Below are 20,000 nucleotides of genomic sequence, written 5' to 3' on the forward strand. Positions count from 1 at the left end.
CAACGGCCTTGGTTCGCCGTCCCATAGATCTCCATGTCTTTGCTGAATGTTAATAGAGAGGGTTCTGTTTCTGAGTCACCAGCTTGTAGTAGCAGGCGAGCGGTCGCCGGTTGTCATATGTCCGTGTGCGAAAATATGGAGGAAGAATGGTCCGAGGTGATACAAAAAGAGATTTTGGTCTCGGCCCGGAGATCGAATGCCGGCAGAATGAGTACATAGTGGAAGACATGTTCATATATACAAAAATGTGAGGTGAGAAAAAGGAACAAGGGAAGACCTCAGGTTACGTGACCGACGCTCCGCGGGTCTTGTCAGTTTTTGTCCCCTTGGAGTAAATAAGGTAGTAGTTGATTGGCAGGTGAGGTGGTAATGCAGTCAGGTGATTATTGACCATTGGAAATATTAAAATTAGTGAAATGTTTAATCAGGGCAGCTTTGTTTCAGAATAAGCAGTCGCTACGACAAAGGTTCGAGTCCTTGCGGTGGAGCTTATTTCCATTTGTCAAAATGACACACAACTTGTTGGATGGCTCGCCATAATAAAGACTCGGTGAAATTAGAATAGAGACCGAGCTGCCCTAGTAGCGTCGGGGAACCTCCAGGTCGAGAATCGGGTGGTTCCTTCTGTACGTCCTGGGTGACTCGATGCTATCGCCTTTGTTTCAGAATAAGCAGTTGCTACGACAAAGGTTCAAGTCCTTGCGGTGGAGCTTATTTCTATTTCCATATATATATATATATATATATATATATATATATATATATATATATATATATATAATATATATATATGGTTAGAAATACAACAACATCAATATTTATGATCTTGTCCATACTCTTTGCTTTGGGAACTGCAGATTTATGCGTAGAGTTGAGCACAGAAATACTAATACCAAAAGGCATAGTAAAACACAGTGGAGCGTTCCTAATGTATTCACGACGTTTCGTACACTTTGTACATTTTCAAGTGATATTGATTACAATAAAAAGGCATGTTTATATATTGAAAGAATAGGGTTCATGGTGCGGGAAGTTTGGTGATGGAACTCTGTGGGATGGTGGAACTCCGTGGGGAGGTGGAATTCCGTACAGTGGTGGACTTCATAGACGGAATAATACAAGGTTTCTAGAATCAGGATATAATTTTGGAGACTTCTCTTTAATAAGAAGGGCCCCGAGAATTTGCAAGCGCATGGTATCCTGTTCTTGTCCAATAATTTTTGTGTTTTTTTCCCAACATTTCTCTTGTTAGAGTGGTGTTGTGGCATGTAATAGTGTGAGTTTTTGGTGTACCATTTTGAAGATAGTGATTCTTCTACAAAGTGTTGTTGTGTATCCTATGTATGAGGAGGGTAGGGACGCACAGTTCCCTATTTTGCACGAGTATTCATGCACAAGATGACTTCTTTGTAGGTCTCGGATTTTTGCTTTTCATAAGCAGTGATGAGGTTTTTCTGTTTGTATAATAAATGACAACATCGCTATGGGATCCCCACTTGGTGTTCTCTTTGATTTTTTTTTTCTTTTTTCATGGGGATGGCCCGAACCTGATACACAGATTAATTTGAGGAAATCATCTTTTCCCACTGGTAAATCCTGGTCATCCATATTGCCGATTCCTTCCTTGGCTGCTATCAGTGCCCCCTCTGCGGAAACATTTGTAAACAAAGCTCTTAAGTCGTAGCTTACCATGACCTTTCGTGAAAAATCCACATAACTAAGCCTCGTGATTAGGTCACTTGACTTCTTTAAGTGGCCATTGATAAGCGTTCCCAAACACCGAGATATCGGTTTGGCTAAACACTTGGCTGACCTGTGGGAAGTGTTGCCGATACCTGATGTTGTAACATTACGAGAATATTACTTGTGCCTCGGTGCCCAGGGAGTGAAGGAAACTCGAGTGAGTTTGGTGGCTTTGTTCTGGTTAGCGCGAGTGTCGACCTAGGCTGGGTCTACGCGGGCAGGGCTCGGAGCCCTGCCCTAAACACACAAGTGACCGCAGGGTGACCTGAGTCACGCACCGCTTGTGACGAGTTCAGAAAAGAACTGGGCTGGACACCAAAACCTAGTATCCTTATATACGCACCCTGCATACGCTAAAGTAGCAAACGACCCATCCTGACCGAAACATGGCTTGGCAGGGTCTAGGTTGTGCTTTCATGAAGATACAAATGCCTGTAGTACAGGCGTAATATGGACTTAACCTACACAAATGTAATACAACGCAGAAGGCCAGATATTTCTACACAACATATACATTCCTTGTCCATCCCATTTCTGCAGCGGCGATACTATAAGCCAAAATATCGCGTAGAAGCACATATGGGGGACTGTTCACCACGATGTAATGGGTCTCATCGAGATGCCTGGCTTGTGTGTTTTCGGTAATCCCCTCATTCCGGGCGGTCTTGGGGCTTCTTCCAAAAATCCCACTAGTTTCTTGCCTCTGTTGTCCATAGTCGTACGGCGCTCAGCTGAGAGCTCAGGTTCGTTTCACACGCATCGACTTTTCGCCGTCCACGACACGACGTCGTGTTCTCAAATAACCGAATGCGTCTACAGACGTCGTCTCGTGAACGGTGCACGGCGAAAAGTCGATACGTGTGATGGGAACCTAAGAGGTTTTTGTCTGCTATGCCACACAGAAGAGTCTAAAATTTTGGTTCATCTTTGGGGAGTGGGACGGAAGGTGAGCATGGAGAGATTTGAGGATAGGTCGAGTCCTGCTCACACTAGCGGTTTCAACTGCAGTGGAGGCGTTCACACACAACCGCGCATTTTTTTTCCTTTGACCATGCGGTACCGCCGCGATTTCCGCGCGGTTCAAATCACTAGTGTGAACAAGTGAACAGGACCATAGAGTTAATAAGTGGTCAGGATTGTTTTTGAGTGGAAACGAACCTCGAATCTGGAGGGGTGTCGCTTAAGTTTCTAAGAGTAGTTCAGTTTATTGACTAAATTATAGAATACAACATAAAACATTATATAACTTATCTAAAGTTTGTATGGTTCAGCATACAAACTCGACCGTATATCGCTTCTTGAAGACAAACCTTCAATGAGTTGTACTATGGATTTACAGTATATGCACCTTCCTCACAGATACTGTCACGCCCTTTCAGTAAAAAAAAAATCTACGACACATATTCAAACCTAGTAGAATATTTAGTATTTTTTTTCATTATAGACTGCTAATGTATTTATATATAATACATCGAGTGCAGTCAAGACTCGGAACTCTTTTGGTCGGTTTAGGGAAATCCCGGGGTGTCTTGTCCACCACTTCTGGGGATATGAGAGTACCCGCGCGAGTGTGAAGAGGTACCGTGGGCTGTGGCGGTTCCGGACACGTATTCTCGCGCTCCCCCCACCCACTCCCCCCCCCGCTCCGACTCCCCTTCTCCCCCCCCCCGAGCACCATAGATACACCCACAGTCCCATTCATATCTCTGACTCTTTCTTCCCCATCTCGTCCTCTTCCTCTTTGCCCAACTTCATCTCGCCCGCACACACACGCACACGACTCGATGGCGCAGTTGGTAGTTTCCGGCCGCCGCTACGGCGGTCCAGGTTCGAATCCCGCCCAGGGCTGATAATTTCAGTATCGCTGCGCTGCAAGTCGTTATTCCAACTCTCGTGGGCGTGGAGTTGGATGTGTGTGTGCGTGTAAGATCACATCATTACCCATAGATCGGTCATATATGAGCTCTGAGTTCTCTTCCGGGAGGGAAATAGCTGTCGATCACGAGTCCAACACGTGATCCAAGACCATGGTGAATCACACACAGAAGCTCGAACCACACATGAACCAGAATCTAGATATGGTAATTGGAAATCAAGGATATAGATTAAGTTGGAGTTGTACATAATTTTGAGGCTAGATAGGAGAGTAGGAGACGGGGCCCTACGAGCCTTGCTCTTTTCCTGTATACTACAATTAGGTAAGTACAGTTAGGTAAATTAGGTAAATAAATACGACAGAGAGAGAGAAGTAGATCTGATCAAAAGCTGTAGTGTTTTTATTTGAGCCCCAACAAGGTACTCCTGTCTGTCTGTCTGTCTGTCTGTGTGAAGTTGATGCCTTCACCTGTCACCATGGAGTACCCTCGTCATCAGGGACGGCCCACATTGACAGGAGAGGAGACGGGGACAATAGGCCGACTTCCTGTCCATGTTTGTGGTGAGTCCAACGTGGTCGCCTCTCGTTGGGTGAATACAGACACCGCGGAAAGTTCTGGGGGTAGAAGGAGTAGAAGTAGTAGTGGTAGTTGTAGTAATAGTTCAGCCTTAATGGTCCACTGCAGGACAGGTCTATTCCATAAGGGACGACTCATCCTTTGTACCACAATACTGTGGCTCCATCCGGATTGGTAAAGTAAGGTTGTATGTATGGTAAGGAGTGGCGCATGTGACGTTTCTGTTATGATGGAATGACTTGTTGTTGTGAATGAAGTCTGCTAATATATTCAGTGGTACACATAAAATAAACTACGTCACGAGGCGTATAGTAGCTGCGGCTAAAGCCATCACCGCTGCCCTATATGCTTCTTGGAGCCGGTGACAGTCCGTCACTACTGGGAATCGGAGATAAGTGCGGGATTCGAACCCAGAACTAAGCGAATGCGAGACCAGCGCTCCTCCGATCACTAGCACGCAACAACCAATGGATTAAGTAAATGAAAAATTAGCCTCGGGGAACTTCGACAATACCTTCCGTCGATCTCATCCCAGGAGGTTCTTGTCTCCGAGGCTGTGTCCGGGAATTCCACGTCAGGGTTCCCTCCTTTACCCCCCTCTCCCTCGCTTGTTCGGTCCGTCACGAACATCCTGGGGGCACCTGGCAGAGGCGCGACCTTGGTGGCACGGACAGACTAGGAATGGAGATCAGGGTAGTAAGAATTTACTCTCCAGAGATCGAGGCATGGTCTTTCATAATGGAACAGTGGTTCACATTTTTTTTCCACTCCATCCCCTTCCCCCGTTCCATGAAATCTCAACATTCGTGTGGTTCTCCTTCAATTTTCTCCCAAATCCCACCCCGCTAAGTAAATAGAATGATAATAGTAATAATAATAATAATATTATTATTATTAATGATAATAATAATAATAAAGCGTTGATGAAAAGAAATCCTTTGCGTTATTACAAAATTGACAATAATAATATTCTTACATTTCTTCTACCAGGGCAATGTGATAGATTATATATATATATATATATATATATATATATATATATATATATATTATACATATACACATATATATATATACACATATTTTCTCACACTATTTAGAAATGTATAATTTGTGACAGAAAGCCATGGTCCCCCTAAATTCTTGTCATGGCTTCCATGTGGGCCCCCACGGCCACCAGATTGAGAACTACTGAGAGAGGGAGAAGGAGGGAGCCAATTACTGACCGGTTACATAACTGAGGCTGTGGAGGAGGGGTGGGTGGGTGACGAGCAACCGTGACGTCACAGGCCAGTCGTGGAAGTCTTGTTGCCTCCCCCCCCCCACACACACACACACGAAGGAGGACGAAGTGCAAGAATCATTGCAACGCTGCCCCCTACACACACACACACACACACACACACACACACACACACACACACACACACACACACACACACACACACACACACACACAAGAAGAGGACTTTACGGATAGGGACGACAGGTGATAAAGGGGCACGGAACTGTCTAGTATAAGCCTTACAGCCTCTTGCAATCTTCTTCATTCTTATGTTCTTGGAAGAGCACATCTTCCGCGTCCCTCCTGCAATAGATTGAAAGAATATAAAATACATAAATAAACAAATGATAAACAAGTGAATGAATGAATGAATTGATTAGAAATAAGCAAACAAAAATGGTCTTATGATAAATGGGTATATCTATCTATATATCAAGAGCTCTTTCCCCCTTATAAGAGAGGTAGCCAAGTCAGAGGCACGTAACTAGTTCCACTCATTCCACTCCCATCCACCACCCTTTCCTCCCTCCCATCTTAGCTCCAAGTGGATGACGGGTCATCCCTGACTCCCGCCCACTGCCCCGGGTCAGAAGCAATGTAGCAAGACACGGCACATCCACAAGAAGGCCGCTTCACTTAATCGGCGACCCCCCCCCTCCGTTCCCTCATGCAGAAAAAGGCATATAGATAAATAAGTAAATGAATAGTGATATATATATGATAAACAAATATAAATGTATAATAAGCAAATACCTAAATGAAGAAATAAATCTATCTACCTATATACCAGAAGCTCTTTCGCCCTTATAAGGGAGGTTCTTGTACTAACTTGTAAGAAAAGGAATGACATAAATTAATAAATTGATAGATATGTAAATTCGGTACATCTGAGTAAATCAAGTACATTCTCATCTAAGTACTTCATCAATAAAAAAAAAACTACACAGACTCGTCAGTTTGTGCAAATGTTTTGCCCAATTGATTTGATGCATGCTGGCCAAATAACAAAAAATAGTTTATTTATTCTGCTCCGTAAGTTTGATAATAAGGTAATTTTCATATAAAGAGCATGGGACAGATATTTTCCCCCCCAAAGATCTTGTGAACTGATTTTTCTCTCAGTATCAATATTTTTCAGCTATTCTTAGATATCGTGCTTGGGTTTGCCTTTAGTGCCAAAACCCCTCATGATTGATGATCAGTATTCTTTGTTCTTGACAGTGGGAACTGACAAAGTCTGTCCCCCCACTCTGCCTTTGGAGCGGGCCCAAAATCTCCTATACTGTCCTTCCTCCATAGATATTTGTTATAATAATTACTGGCCTAGCGGGTTAGAGCGTCACTACTTGCGGCGGAGGTCGAGGTGACAGTAGTTCGAAACATACCGCCAGTGAGTTGGACCATGGGCATGGTTCATTGCCGCCAATGAATTGGACCAAGGACATGGTTCATTATATTCCACGCTACAAAGTCCTGTAAAGGGCATTGTCTTTGCTTCCAGTTAGGGGCAGGTTTCACGACGTAACCGAATCATTGTAATTATCAGTGTTATTTTTATGATGATTGTTTTTATTATAATTATTTATTATTATTATTTAATATCATTATTAATGTCATTATTGATGTTATTGTTATTTCATTATTATCAATATTGTTACTATGTTTATCATTATTATTTATTTATCTATTTCAAACATAACGGGGTAGGAAGGGTGGGAAATGCGCCAGCGCTGTGAGATGCCAGAGGACAACTTTGCTCCCCCCCCCCACTCCGTCCCCCAACCCACTCACCTTGACCGTATAAAGAGAGAGACAAGGGATGAACAACACACAGTGATAGGATAGCATAGAAACAAATAAAGGAAGAATAAAACAGGAGAAAGAATTGAAGCGGGAACCATAATGAAACCATAACACAGATAAACTCAGTCGTTTTGACCGATCGTCTCTGACAATCGTCGAATGCTCCCGTTTTCCACCGTCTGCACTTTGAGCCGGTGACATATAAGCAGTTCCACACATAGACCATAGTTCAACGTTTCTTAACATAGATCCATATACAATTGCATATACATATATGTGTATTGTGTGTATGTGTAGGAGAGGCGAACCCGAGTCTAGAAAGAAATATGTGCATGAAGCTGATTCGAGAGAGATTAGGGGAAAGAAACCGGTTTGTTACCACCCACGCCCTACGACAACACGATTCACCCCACCACCTTCCCTCTCTCCCTGTTACACATACAGCTAGGCTTGCCGGCTGTGTTTAGTGTCACTATTTAGTGTTGGGCCTCTGCATCATCTAGTGACGAGAACGAGTCCATGCGGAAGTTTGCAAGGACACAAGATGCCAGTGGTTCGAGAGGACAACAAACACGTGCCCCTCTCCGTCAGCAGACCCGTGAGAAGTTGCATAACAACTGATGATGATAATGAAGACTTGGTTACTCGAAAACAGATTCAACACACACACACACACACACGCGCGCGCACAAACACACGTACACACACGCACAAACACACACAAGCTCAAACTCGAACAATACATGGATTTAAATCTAAATATGCGAATTGGAAATCAAGAGTATAGATTAAGTTAGGAACTGTAAAATAATTAATAATTTTTGGCTACGTATGATAAATTGGAGAGAAGGAGACTGAACAACCGTTGCTCCTCTCCGTATAATATAAAAATTAGGTAATACAAGCGCGCGCGCACACACACACACACACACACACACACACACACACACACACACACACACACACACACACACACACACACACACATACACACACAGAAAGTATTACTGGTGATCATAGACCTGACCTCTATGTGGGCCGTCTTCTTGTGTACCTATGATTGACCCTTGAGGACAGGGCACTGTTGAGCGGGTGTCTGCACGCAGGCTCAAGCAGCCACTGGCAACTATTCGGGGACGGGGGTGGAGTGGCGAGGGAGGGGGTTGGGCGTGTTTTTTTGTTTTTTCAGCGTTCCGGGTGAAAAATAACATCTACGCGTGCGCGAGTCATGGCTTGTGTCCCACAGGGCAGCAGCTGTCCACCTTGAGGGAAAGGGAGAGATGTGTGTGGGGAAGGTAGGACCCGGTATTCCTGACATCAAGTACTACCCGGTGGCGCGTGGGTACTGACCAGACTGAAAATAAACGGCCGATTTATATTTAGTGTACCCTTGAAGCCAGGCTGTCATGCTTGGGAGGGGGAGGGGGGGGGAGCCACGTGGATTTTACATGTTTGCCACCCAACCCGCTTCGCGACAGTGCTCGTTCCCCCCCTCTCCCCCTCCGCCGCCAAGGGTAATGTAAGTCCCGTCACACCATGGTAGGACTAGTGCTTTAACCAAACGACTGCTGGTGACTAACACCTGTCTGGGTGGTGCGAGCACTCTCTCTCTCTCTCTCTCTCTCTCTCTCTCTCTCTCTCGTTCAATTGTTGCTCCCTCTCTTCTTCACTTCGTGAAGCCGTTTCCTCTACCTCAGGAGATTTGTATTATTCTAGTGGTAAGGGAACTCGTGCTCAGTATTGATTTTCAACGGTTCGAATCCTTCTCAGAACCTGTACCAGCGTAGGTAAGGGAGTGACGTTCTCAGCACCAAATTCCTACATTTGTGGTCCACAGCTGCATTGCGAGAGATGTCATGTCGGAATTTGTAACAGTGGCTGTAAATTTCTACGATTGAAGGGGCACAAGAAGACTTGCATAAGTATTTTATTTTTTTATTTATTCACCTTTTTTTGTCGTTTTGGAGCAAGTGTATTTAAAGAATGCTTCGGCCATTTATGGGGATACAAAGTAAATAAAACTAATCTAGTTGCAGGATTATTCAATTTCATTGTACTAAATGGTAACTTTATTCCATGGAAGAGGAAAGGAACCAAAATAAGCCAGTACTTCGTTACTCATGGGGGCTGCAGCCAAGATATCATGGGCTAATGCGAACAAGCCCTATCATTGGACGATCTCTCTGAAATATTATTGGAACTGTCAGAGAGACAAAACAGGTGGAAGGGTCTGCCAGACCCCGTACATACTCGACAAAGCACGAAACCATCAAAGTTCGGGCTCTTTACCTTTTTTTTTTTTTTTTCTTTCTTTTTTTCTTTTTTTCTTCTTCTCTAAGTCGGGTCTGATATGTTGGGAATTCGAGGTGACGTGAACAACTGCATTACAGTGGAAATTCAAGCGTCTTATTTCAATCCAGACGTTGAAAGTAAAATTTCACTATTAAGTATAATTATTGTATGAAGAGAAACTTGATATGAAAATATTTTAGCGAGTCCGTGATCGAGTTGCTTAAATTGGCTGGCAGTGAAAGTCCGGGCTTGCATTCAATTGTCGTCGAATTTTCTAACACTGCTATTTTCGTTGTATTGTGTATGACTCATAATAAATACACTCGGATTAAAAAATACAAAAGAATCGTATGAAAACTACATATCTATTACCAGAGTTGGACGCGTCCCTCGGTACGTTCCTAGGTGCGTTCAGCTTTAGTTTGATCGCGTTAACGCTCCCAAACTATTAAAGCTTAAGAGACAGGTTCATACCGAAATAAATGTCCGGTAGTCCACATACTATACCAAAGAATAATTTTCGCAGGCCACATACCATACCGACACCTATATTGCTTTAATAGTTTGGGAACGCTAACCGCGGCCAAACTAAAGCGGAACGCACCGAGGAACGCGTCCAGCTCTGTCTATTAATGAAAGAATAATTTTTTGTCAAAATTTGAAGTGTTGTCTTCATGAAGCAAGAGATACCTGGATCATCACCTTTGAACGCTGCTGACATTCAACCATTGCAAATCATTCTTTTCCTGTTGTCATGTAGGTAGTTAAGTTCTTGTTTAAAAGATATGTTGGTCAGGTAGTGAATATACTACTCTATATTATACCAAAACATTAATTACAAAAAAAAAAAAAACCCAGGCTGAAAATAAATAGGTTATTTCACTTCCGTTGGCATTCCCTACACACTGACAATAACTGGAGGTAAATAAGAAAAATACACAATGGAGTTGTGGGAGAGAACACTTGTACTGCCACTGAGGAACCGAAATTGTTAACGCAATCTCGAATTCAATCAGGCTTTTGAAAAGCGGTGGAGCCTGAATGGTTTTGTGGCTCGTCAATTGCACGTGGAGTGTGCGAATCGTCTCCTCTCCATTAGTTCTCGCGCGCGGTTCCAATAATATTTCAGAAGATGGCGTGGGCCTTTGATAGCTAGGCACCCTCTACTCGTGTGGGCCTGGTTGCGCCCACTCCGTCTGGCTTGAGTGCACTGCTTGGAAAATGAAACTAGGAACTGTTGGTCTGGAGAATTCTTCGTGGGCAGCGGGGGAGGGATAGGAGAGAAAAATAGTCTCGTTTAGATGCAGCGACCAGCCCAACCCCGTCCTTCAAGTTACCAGAAGCTGGATGGCCGCATCACAGGTACTGTCCTAGATAGAACACTTCATCCTATACTATACAACACAATATGGAGAACTGCATTGTACCCATTTACGCACGCCAACAACACATCATGCAGTCTATAAGAGATTTGTGGGAAAACCCCCGTCCCAGCCAAGGCGTTCTTCAGGAAGACGGGACCACTCGGGTAGACAGTCAAGGGAATGACAACAGCTCTAGCCGCCAAGCAGGTGGTATGGCAAAAGGGGAAAAAAAAAATCTTCCACAAGGTAAAGGTTTTGGTGTCAGATAATTACCATAAAAAGTACCGTCAAAGTAAAGAATACAAGGAATGATATCCCGTGAGATGAATCTGATCTGAACCAAACTAAGAGACATTTCGTCCTTAAATAGATTAGTAAATAAACATCTTCGGCCTTGGGAAGCGTTTGTAGTTCTCTGAAGGCGTTATCGCATTGGACTATTTTTACTTCCGACTGTTGGAGCAGATTTCCAGCCCGCGGCTTTCGGGAAGGAATCTGATGAACTGTTAGCGCCGGTTGCACTAATCTCTAAAGAAGTTCTTAGCAAATTTTCATTCTTCTTTAGGCCCCATGCCTAGTCCTTCACTCAAAGCTTGAGGGGTGAATTAAATGAGATTGATTTTTCTTATCTTCATTCTACTACTTGGTTGTGTGAGCTACACCAAGGGAGTCCCGTTAGGGATCCCTCTACAATACGTCAAGCCACCTTCGTTCTGACGTCACTATTTCATTCATCCAATATCCTTTTACTTCTCAAACAAGTGCCACTCCTTAAGGGCGTGACTTTACCTCCCTGTGCCAATAATTTTTCTCCACCTTTTTCTCCAATCAGAGAGGCTGTTATACTGTTTCAACGATATTATTTACGTAAGCATTATGTCGCAACGGAAATGGCTTATACGCTTACAATTTTTGCTACATCAGCATTGTTTACATATACAAGCGATATCCCAATTCATATTTACAAACACAAGACGGCAACTCTGTCATTCTGCAACTATGCAACCCACAGTCGGCTATTGTATCATAACAACCTAATAAAATGACTATAAATTTTACATTCCTTTCCTCCTACCCCTCGATCTACCTAAATACTACCGGCCTCTTACATAAACTGTAGGAAAATAATTTTCCTCCAGCATATCAAATTACATTCTGTTTTTTTTTTTTGTTTTGTTTTTTTTATAGAAAACTAAATAGTTTGCCAGAGTGATTTTACGGCGGAAAAGATTCTAGAGATGGGCTATAGCGCCGATTAATCGGAGGTTGGAGGGAAAATTGCCCAGTGTGATAACCCTTAGCCGGTCGCCATCGGCTCTCAGCTGACTTATAGAATGACTTGAAGTGAGCCAGAGGGAAGTATGCCTCCGGAGAGGCATCTTGCAATAGACAGAAGAGAACATAAAGGTGGCACACTAAGCATTTCTCGTTAGCATGCTATTTGCTTTTGCTACTTCCTTTGAGTAGAAACGACTTCAGTGACGATCTTTTGTTTTTCAATTTTCCAAATGTCAAAACACTTTTGCCTCATATAGTGAGAAATGACGAACAAAGAAGTTAAACCAACACGAATGAAAGACACATTGTTGAGATGTTCTTCTGGAAGTCGAGAATATTGTAACCGAAGTTGTCTCTTCTCAAACGAAGTAGCAAAATCAAATAGCATACTAGCCTAGTGTGCCGCCACCAACTCAGTACTACTGTTGATGACTTGAATATTTGGTCTGGCTGCCGCCAAGCAATTTTATTCTGGGAAAGGAAACTTGAGCACTCAAAAGTTAAGGTCAGGTTTGGTTAAGGTAGCTTAAATTTCGTTGCGGCCACTGTCGGACGATTTCTGTAAGGAAGCGGACTCCACTACAGACTGAAGGAACATTTGCTCCGCATGTAGTACCGTGGAGATAGGGGGCGGGGGGAGTATGATAAGTTTAAGGTAACAGTTGAAACACCCATCAGTGATATTCTAAGCTAAGAAAGTGAAATAATTAATAAAAGTCTGTGTGTGTGTGTGTGTGTGTGTCTTTTGGGAGAAAGAATGGAGATAACGTTGACCTATGGTCAGCCAAGGTGCTGGCCCTCCCCCCCCTTTTTTTTTGGGGGGGGGGGCGGCTATCAGCACACACACACACATACCTCCGATCCGTGGCGGCTGTTTGGTGCGGGGAAGAGGGACTGTTATTTCTTCTATCCTGTCAGAGATCCCTTAAAGAAATTAAGTCCAGATCGCTGCCGAACTTGGCGCGAAGTGCTCAGGTTTGGAATTAAAAGAAAATGGGACCAGGAAGAAATGAAAATCTGTAAATTGACGTAATCTGATCACTATAAATTGATTTACGAGTGGCATCGTCACTGAGTGAAGAAAAAAATCAAAACAACGACAGGTGGAGTGTAGTGATGACCAAAGGAAAGGCGAAGTTCGTCTGAGTGAAAACGACTTCGGTTGCAACTTTTCATTTTAGAAATCTCCAACTATCAAACTATCTTTTCGTCATATATAGCTAAGCTGAATGATGAACTAAGAAATTGTAAACCTAGACGAATGCTAGACAAACTGTTGAAGTGTTCTTAGAGAAGTCTAGATCTCTGTAAGCGAAGTCGTTTGTTCTAGTTATATAAATGGAGGCTGAAGGTAGGATGTGGGAGGAAAAATAGCACAGTGTGATAACATGGGTTTCCGGTCACCGGGAGACCTCTTCAGGAGAAGACAGTCCGACCCACAGATGAATGAAGTCGTCTGTCGGCGCCAGATGAAAATCTGCAAACTGGGGCACCATGTCTCTCTCTCTCTCTCTCTCTCTCTCTCTCTCTCTCTCTCTTTTAAAGGGGAGCAAAAGTGGAACGTTTCCCCACTTCCTCTGGTGCAAAGGTCATGGAATGACGACTGGGCGCCGACAGGTGCCACAGTCCGGAAATTGAGGGAACAGCCGGGCCGGGCCCTCCACGCCGACGCCGAGAGAGGTCGCGCACGATTCGACTCCATTTAGACTGCACGGCACTGCACTTTCATGTACAGCGTTGCGCCGCACGGTACTGCATTTCACTGCATTCTCCGGCACTGTATGTCAATGCGTTGCACTACATTTCACTGCGGTCCACGGCACTGCATTTCACTACGCTGCACGGCCCCGCATTTCCCTGCAGTGCACGGCACTACATTTCACTGCACGACAGTGTATTTCACCGCACGGTACTCCAGTTGTTGTTGTTGTTGTCGTTCCCTAGACTGTCTGTCCGAGCAGTCCCGTCTCCCCAAGGAAGGCCACAGCCGAAACTGGGTTTTCCCACAAATCCTTTATAGAGTGTATGTTGTGTTGTTTGCGTGCATGATTGTGTATAATGCAGTCTTCCATTATGTGTTGTATGGTATGGGGTGAAGTGTTACATCCTGGGCAGCTGTTCACAACACGGTCGTCCAGCCTCTTCTGGTAGCTTAGAAGTGCTGGGTGGTGACCCAGCCCTGGCCATCAGCTCTACGGTACTCCAGTTCACTGTACTGCACTATGCCGAATAGTGAGTGGTCGATGTTGATAATCGTGATACGCGGACCGAGTTCGAGTCTCGAGTTTCCGGCGGCGACTTCTCTCCTGCCCCGGAAATCGTAGCACGTGGGGCAAAGGCAGCGTGTCCGGTCGCATCATAGAACCTCCTGATGTAAACTCCTCAGGTTTCTCGTTAGCACACCAGAAAGGGCAAAGTGCCAAGAATAGAAGAACACAAGAATGGAAGAGTCTCCAAGAGACCCTACTGCACTAGGCAGTTCCATGTCCCTTACCACCTATCATAGAACCTCCTGGTGTAAACTCCTTAGGTTTCTCGTTAGCACACCAGAAAGGGCAAAGTGCCAAGAATAGAAGAACACAAGAATGGAAGAGACTCCAAGAGACCCTACTGCACTAGGCAGTTCCATGTCCCTTACCACCTATCATAGAACCTCCTGGTGTAAACTCCTTAGGTTTCTCGTTAGCACACCAGAAAGGGCAAAGTGCCAAGAATAGAAGAACGTGAGAATGGAAGAGACTCCAAGAGACCCTACTGCACTAGGCAGTTCCATGTCCCTTACCACCTGTCATCCCTATCCATAAAGTCGTCTGATCTTCTCTTGAAACAACCAATTGTTTCAGCGTTCACTAACTACATGGTTACTAAGTCTATTCCATTCGTTAACCACTCTAGGGGTAAACCAGTTCTTGCCTATTTCCTTCTTAAATCTGCATCAGGGTCAGGACGAAAGTGAAGAAGATTTTTTTCGGTTTCGTTTAGACCGGTGATGATTCTCAATCTGAGGGCCATGGGGGCCTCCAAAGGAGCCGTGACAAGAATTTAGGGGACTCGTGGTCTGCTGTTACAAATTATACATTTCTACACAATGTGAGGGGAAAAAAATCCAGCACTCTGTCATGGCAGATGATTGTCAACTTTGTAATGAAGCAAAGGGTTTATCTTCATCAGCATTTCATTATTATTATTATTATTATTGTTATTATTATTATTTTTTTTAGCGAGGTGGGATTCAGGAGAAAATTGAAGGGGAGCCACACGAATGTTGAGAATTCATGAAAAGGGACCACTGGAGTGAAAAAAGTTGAGAACCTTTGTTTTTAAACATTTGCACTTGATGTCAGGAGTTCTGTCTGCGACACGGAATGGTCACTTCATCCTTTCCAGTGGTGGAAAAAAGGAAAATAAAGGAAAAAAAGGGGGGTTTCTCTTTTACCACGAAGCTCAGCTCTCTGTGGCTTAACAAGGTCACCTGGCGATGGTCAGGTCACGTGGGTTAACCCTACAAGCACAAAGAACGTCCCCTTTCCCTTCTTCCCTAGAACGGAATAAAATCGTGTGGCTGTGTCCACGGTAAAACCCTAAAAAAATGACAGAAAAAGAGCGAACAAATGACCCAAAACTCCTCTCTTCCCGTCAGTTGTTTTTCACCCGAATGGAAGGGTCAGTTTTCTAGCTAACCAAAATCATGACCCTGGGTTGGAGAGTTTAGACCCGTGATATCTTCCAGAGTCACCCAACCCCCTCGTGAAAAAAAAAAAACGTGGCACCAACTGGGACCAAGTTAAGTCTATTTTCTTAAAGAGCCGTCAGATGGGAATATTTTTGTTCCTGCGCGCGGCTGATAGCTTCATTGGGCCAGGGGAGGATGAGGTGGGAGGGGGTGGGGTCCGGATTTGGACCGAAGCAGCTTTGGAGTACTTGAGGTTAAAATTGTGTCGAAGAATTCATTCAACACGATAGCAATCTTAACTTGTTTTCTTATTATTATATTTTTTCTCCCGCTATCATTTTACTTCGCTTTCTTTTTCAGTTTTTTTTTTTCAGACACTTGTGGCCTCGTTCAAGAGGCGCTTTATTTTTTGCAGCGACGTAGGGTAGGTCTCCAGTTTCCTTACAACGTTAGTTAGGTTGACATTCGGCAGTACAATTTAAAGAAACACATACGAGCATCACTTGATTTGACAACAACATCCGCTCTTACGACGTACCCAGCCGGTCACAAAAACAAGTTGGAGAGTGAGTGACTTTGCTTGGGAATGCGAAAAGAGAATGTACCGTTCACAGAAATGGCTGAATGAAGATCACAGTGAAAGGGAATACTGTCTGACATATCACATCTAACACAAGGCTTGACAGTCGAAAACTTGTTGAATTTTTGAGTTTCACTTGCTTGGAAACACGAAGATGCAGGCACCATACTTGTTGAAATTCATGACAATTTCTTGATAATATAGGCTTTAAGAAGTGGAGAGCATCAAAGGAACAAGAAAAGACATACTTCTCTTGGAGCTGTTTATTCCGTTCTCAGTTACATCTACACAAAATAACAAACGATGGTACATAGAAAACATGATACATCCACGTAAGATAATGGAACAAACTTAAGGCACAGTAGGCTATTTGTAATCTTATGGAAGAATGTATTATTTCAACAATACTTACTAACACGTCCTCTCTGATTCCTGCAGGTTCAGCTTCATGTCCACCTAGACGGATCCGCCCGCTTGGAAACGCTTTGGGAAATCATGAGGTTAGTAGTTCCCAGTACATACTCGACCGATTCTTGTCAAATGCTATGGAATTGAAAATCTGGAAGAAGACTTAGCTTACAGCATTCTAGACTTCCCTAAAAACATTTCAGCAATGTGTCTAACATTTGTATTGGTTTAACTTCTCTTAGGCCGGCCACACATGTGCAGTTTAAACTGACAGTTACAACTGTTCAGTTATAACTGTCAGTTGAAACTGCACGTGTGTGGGTATCTCAGTATCACTGAGATACCCACACACGTGCAGTTTTAACTGACAGTTATAACTGAACAGTTAACTGTCAGTTTAAACTGCATGTGTGTGCCCGGCCTTAGTTTGTCTTTCAGCTTCTTCGTATAAGACACAAAGGTAATAGCATTCAGATTCGAAAAACAAAAGATCGTAACTGAAGTCGTTTCAACTCAAATGAACTCACGAAAGTTGACGATGATAATCCCAGTGTGAAGCTACCTAAAGTTGCAAATACACACAAAATCAGTATGGAAGGTCAGGGTTATCTGTAGGGGTGTAACACGTTTGTTTAAACGAAATAAGAATTAGGGTAGAATAAAAGAAAATAGATCAAATGGGATAAAATGAAACTATGTGGCATAAGATGGAATCAGATGATACAAGTGAGGGTTTGAATGCTGTTGCGTGGTCTCCGTTATGAACAGCTGACGCTTAGGTCTTAACGTCTATACCATCACGTGACCTTTGGTCGGAGAGCAGCGCTCTTGCAAAGACCTGTAAATAAAACGACAACAGAATTGATTGCAATTTTCTAGCGTGGCACGGCAGGTGTGTGTGTGACTTTCACACAAAGGGTTGTGGGGCGACCGTCCCAGTAGAAAGAAGAAAACAAAAAACGAAAAGGAAAAAGAATAACTGTTCTGCCAGATGTTGCAGCTCAGCAGAGGCATGAGGGTCATGTACACTTCCGGTGTAGTTGGAACACCGGAGAGGCAGTCCAACCTGAAGCCAGAAATGGTGCTTCAAGACGTTGTCCGTCTCCAGCGAATTCGTCGCGATGACTTATTTTCAAAAACCTTGTGGTTGACAATGGGCGATTTGATGTAGATGGCCCGGGGCTGTGGTAGGAGTGAGACCCTGTGAAAGACAATTCAGCTCCTAGCTGCGATAACGCTTATTAAATTTTGCTTTTGCTTACACTCGATTTTGTTCATCTGAGCGCTGGATCTCCTGCTGAAGTATTCAAACATGGTGCCCATTCAAATTGTATGGAACCTGACACTCTGGATTTTATATTTGATTTATTACCGTCATTTACTCGAGTTCTTTAAAAAATAAAATCTTCGGCTCCCTGGGTGCGTCCCATACACCATCATAGAATGATGGCGATTCGCTTGTACCTGCAGTACGCGGTGGTTCTGATTTGCAACCATTAAGACAGCAAATTAAAGAATGACAGAAGGCATAGAGATGTGGTTCTGATTTGCAACCATTAAGAGAGCATGGTAAGGAATGGCAGGGTAGAAACCTCTTTATCAGATGGAGAACGCATGCCATAAACAGATGGCCCACCAATGTCAAGATTGATGGTTGTGTTACAGTCCAATATACTGATGATGAGTAGAGTCTTAATCTAAACGCATAAATAATGTTCACAATTGCCCTGGCTCTCTATGACAGAGATCTACGTTTTTCATTTGAAAGTTCCATGACACTAACAGCAAGTAAAATATTTTCAAATTACTTAATATCTTCAATCTTTCTGACTACATTGTACTTATCAGTGAGTGTTCCAAAGCTCACCAAGTAGTTAGTAAAGGACAGTAAGCAGGTTGTTAGAGAGTAAACACTCGACAACTGGTACATTGAGACAAAAGCTACAGAAAGTCGAGTCTAGCTGTGCATGCATGTGCCTGCATGCGTGCATGTACGTAGTAGTTATCCAGGTCATAATGGCTACGGTGTGATCTTGCCTCGAGGGGTCTATCTGAGGAGAAAGTACATAAGAATGAAGGAGACTGGACGAGACCATAAGGCCTACACTAGGCAGTTCCATGTTCATTACCACCTTTCATCCCTATCCTTATCCATACTTTCTCTCAAAACAACAAATAGTTTCAGCGCTCACTACATGGTTACTAAGTCTATTCTATTCGTTAATCAGCCTATTGGTAAACCAGTTCTTACCCATTTCTTTAATCTAAATTTATCCAATTCATAACTTCGAGTCCTGCTCTGCTGTCTAAATATGATGACCTTGCCTACATCACCCCTGTTAAACCCCTTGACCCTTTTGAATACCTCTATTAGATCACCCCCGCACTCTACATCTTCCCAGAGAGTTAAGTTGCCAAAGCTTATCTTTGTATGGCAAATTTCTGTAGTAGTAGTAGTAGTAGTTCTCCGTAACCTCTTCGTGTGTGTGTGTATAAAGTCCCTGTCGGTAGGAGAGTCCGTTGATGAGGAGGAGCGAGTGCCAGAAACGCTGACATGCAAGAGGCTCTTGCACGTGACAAGTGCACAACCCTCTTTCCCTCCTCGCCACCTGCCTGACCGCTTCAGGCTCTGCGCAACACACACGAACTGACACTGAATGTCTGTCGGACTTTCTCCATGCAGACACGTTTGTACTTTTTATGTGTGCGCGCGCGCGTGTGTGTGTGTGATGTGGACACCCCTCGACACCAAAGGGGTTAATTGAGATAAATGTGGATGTCGGAATCCTCGCTGTTAAAGGACCAAGAGTGCCTCACACACACTAATAGAGGGCCTCGCCCGCCAACGACGACGACGACGACAATAGCAGCTGCTGCAAGCAGTCGTCGTCTGCACAATGACCTCATAAAGTTCATCAGGTTGGGGGGGATGGGGGCTCCCTTGGTCGAAAATAGTAGAAAAAAAAATCTCCTGGTGGTAGCCAGAAGAAAATAACAGGTCTACATGAGTAGTGGAAGCGGTGATGGTGTGTGAGAGGAGGAGTGACACTCAAAGAAGGAGGAGAAGGAGGGTAACGTTTATGGGGAAGATCTTGTTTGGGTCTGCAGCTGGAGGAGGGAG

The 20,000-nt window shown here is 43.8% G+C and overlaps 1 protein-coding gene across 2 annotated transcripts in view; it reads left to right on the forward strand.

Annotated features, from left to right (window-relative positions):
• LOC143035865 (adenosine deaminase-like) overlaps positions 1-20,000 on the forward strand; it is an 86,837-nt gene that overhangs the window by 15,885 nt on the left and 50,952 nt on the right. For both annotated transcript variants that reach the window (XM_076202958.1, XM_076202957.1), the window contains exon 2: positions 16,910-16,971. In XM_076202958.1, coding sequence (XP_076059073.1) covers positions 16,910-16,971 — 62 coding nt within the window. The remainder of the gene's footprint in view (positions 1-16,909; positions 16,972-20,000) is intronic.

This window comes from Oratosquilla oratoria, chromosome 19 (genome assembly GCF_046742065.1).
Source record: "Oratosquilla oratoria isolate Oo_2021 chromosome 19, ASM4674206v1, whole genome shotgun sequence".
Taxonomy (NCBI): Eukaryota; Metazoa; Arthropoda; class Malacostraca; order Stomatopoda; family Squillidae; genus Oratosquilla; species Oratosquilla oratoria.